Below are 2,500 nucleotides of genomic sequence, written 5' to 3'. Positions count from 1 at the left end.
CTCTAGAATCCCCAATCCTGTAGTGTAGAGCCGCAGCACCGTCCTTTGGTGAGTCAGCCCATTGAGATATATGAGGGGTTTTACCCCACTCGCGCGCCATCCGTATAACATTTTGTGAGCGTTCCCACACAGACCGACTGTATATACAAATGAAGGAAGTCAAACACAAAAGTAAAAGTTGAAATAATAATTTATTAACTAAAACTAAGGGGAAATAACTAGACAACACAAATGACATTAAACTAAAGAACAGAACAAAAAGTGCATTGTTGAGGAGGGAGAGAGACTGATTGGTCTGAAGGGCTTCTTGAACCCAATATGTGCACCGGGCCCAGATGCACCCAATCAGCCTAAAGTCCCCAACACCAGGCTCCTGCAGCGCAGGGCCAGGAGAGTGGAGGGTTGTCACAAACGCTAAACTCTTATCAGATTATCATAACCTGACGCTGCCAGATGGATGGTCATGATCTCGCGCCAAATCCAGCTGCATTGCAAGGTTAAGATTATCAGACCCTGAGACAAAATCTTATCAAATATGTGTGTGTGTGTGTGTGTGTGTGTGTGTGTGTGTGTGTGTGTGTGTGTGTGTGTGTGTGTGTGTGTGTGTGTGGTCTAATTTGTATCAGCTTAGGCGTCCTTGATGTCAAGAACCACGGCTGTAAGGAATATGAGAAAATTCTTTAATGATGTAACAACGATAAATACACAGCTGAAATGATTCTGAAAATCAGCAGGATTGCCACAAAATTGTAACTCCATCTGTGTGTGTGTGTGTGTGTGTGTGTGGGCGCGCATGTGTGTGTGTGTGTGTGTGTTTGCAGCATGTGGAGAGACACTCCAAGAGTCAACGGGGAACTTCTCGTCTCCTGGTTACCCCAACGGATACCCTTCATACACACACTGTGTCTGGAGAATATCTGTTACACCCGGAGAAAAGGTACGCACACACACACACACACACACACACACACACACACACACACACACAGAGAGAGTAGCACCCTGCAGTGCAGTGAATGTGCCTACGTAGCCAATAACAACAGACTGCTGACAGAATGACTGTATATTGATCATGCCCGAACCTACAGGTTCCCCTTGTCCCGTTTCAAGTGTAAGATTTGAAAGACTTCTGCTCAGAAATATGTGAAATTAACTTGGATTGTTTTATCTCTCGCCTACAGATTGTTCTCAACTTCACCACCATGGACCTTTATAAGAGCAGTCTGTGCTGGTATGACTACATCGAGGTTCGGGACGGATACTGGAGGAAAGCTCCGCTATTAGGTACAATCAAGAGTGCGAGCCACATGTGTGTGTCGATGTATTTTGAAACATGCTTCACTGAATGACTGAGCTGTGGGTGTGTGTGTGTGTGTGTGTGTGTGTGTGTGTGTGTGTGTGTGTGTGTGTGTGTGTGTGTGTGTGTGTGTGTGTGTGTGTGTGTGTGTGTGTGCGTGCGTGCGTGCGTGCGTGTGTGCGTGCGTGCGTGTGTGTGTGTCTTACAGGCAGGTTTTGTGGAGATAAGGTTCCTGAGGTCCTGGTCTCAACTGAGAGCAGAATGTGGATTGAGTTCCGTAGCAGCAGCAACTGGGTGGGGAAGGGCTTTGCTGCCATTTATGAAGGTACCTCCTCTACTTAAATAAATAGAACTGTATGTAAATGTATAATGCAACAAATTGATGACTAGTTGTATATGTGACTTTTGATAAGCTTTCTCTGGGCTTGCATAATTCATATATGCACAAAAATGGGGTTGAAATGGCGAAAATATTGCCAGGATAAGGGTAGTCGATGCTCAGTTAATGCAATAGGGTTGGGGTGATGGGTCAAAAATCAATATATTGCAAAATGTGACAATAGTGTTGCAGAAAAATTTGTCATGATATTTTATTTTTTATTTTTTTTATATTTTATTCTGTTATAGTAATCACAAATGAGTCACAATTACTGTAGTAATAATAATAATAATAATAACAATCATAATAATAATGAAAGAAATCACAATTTCAATTTCAGAAGCTCTCCATGGAAATTATATCATTTGCACTTTGTAATGATATTTGTAAATTGTTGTTTACATCCTAGCATGCCAATGCTACAAAGATGTATGGCTCAGTCATAGTCACGGTCATACTTTGTTGTCATAGAGTTTGTATTTATTATATAATTCCGTGGTTCATTACCCCGTATCGAATTGTGAACTTGTACTAATGTATTGAATCGTATCATAACAAGCGTATCATCCCGTTCCTATAATGAAATCAGTGCTGCTAATCCATCCTGCTTCACCTCCCGCGTCTCTCCTCTCCTCTCCTCTCCTCTCCTCTCCTCTCCTCTCCTCTCCTCTCCTCTCCTCTCCTCTCCTCTCCTCTCCTCTCCTCTCCTCTCCTCTCCTCTCCCCCGTGCCGTGCAGCGATCTGTGGAGGGGAGATCACCAAGGACTCAGGACAGATCCAGTCTCCCAACTATCCCGATGACTACCGGCCCTCCAAGGAATGCG

General features: G+C 43.7%; 1 protein-coding gene across 1 annotated transcript in view; it reads left to right on the top strand.

Annotated features, from left to right (window-relative positions):
- tll1 (tolloid-like 1) overlaps positions 1-2,500 on the top strand; it is a gene marked incomplete at both ends in the record, with an annotated part of 62,749 nt that overhangs the window by 37,320 nt on the left and 22,929 nt on the right. Inside the window, 4 exons of the mRNA XM_083655537.1 lie at positions 822-937; positions 1,182-1,284; positions 1,506-1,622; positions 2,414-2,500. The exon at positions 2,414-2,500 is cut by the window's right edge and continues 59 nt beyond it. Coding sequence (XP_083511663.1) covers positions 822-937; positions 1,182-1,284; positions 1,506-1,622; positions 2,414-2,500 — 423 coding nt within the window. The remainder of the gene's footprint in view (positions 1-821; positions 938-1,181; positions 1,285-1,505; positions 1,623-2,413) is intronic.

This window comes from Poromitra crassiceps (genome assembly GCF_964638095.1).
Source record: "Poromitra crassiceps genome assembly, chromosome: 19".
In the NCBI taxonomy this organism is placed as follows: domain Eukaryota; kingdom Metazoa; phylum Chordata; class Actinopteri; order Beryciformes; family Melamphaidae; genus Poromitra; species Poromitra crassiceps.
This window is presented reverse-complemented; position numbering and strand designations above follow the sequence as displayed.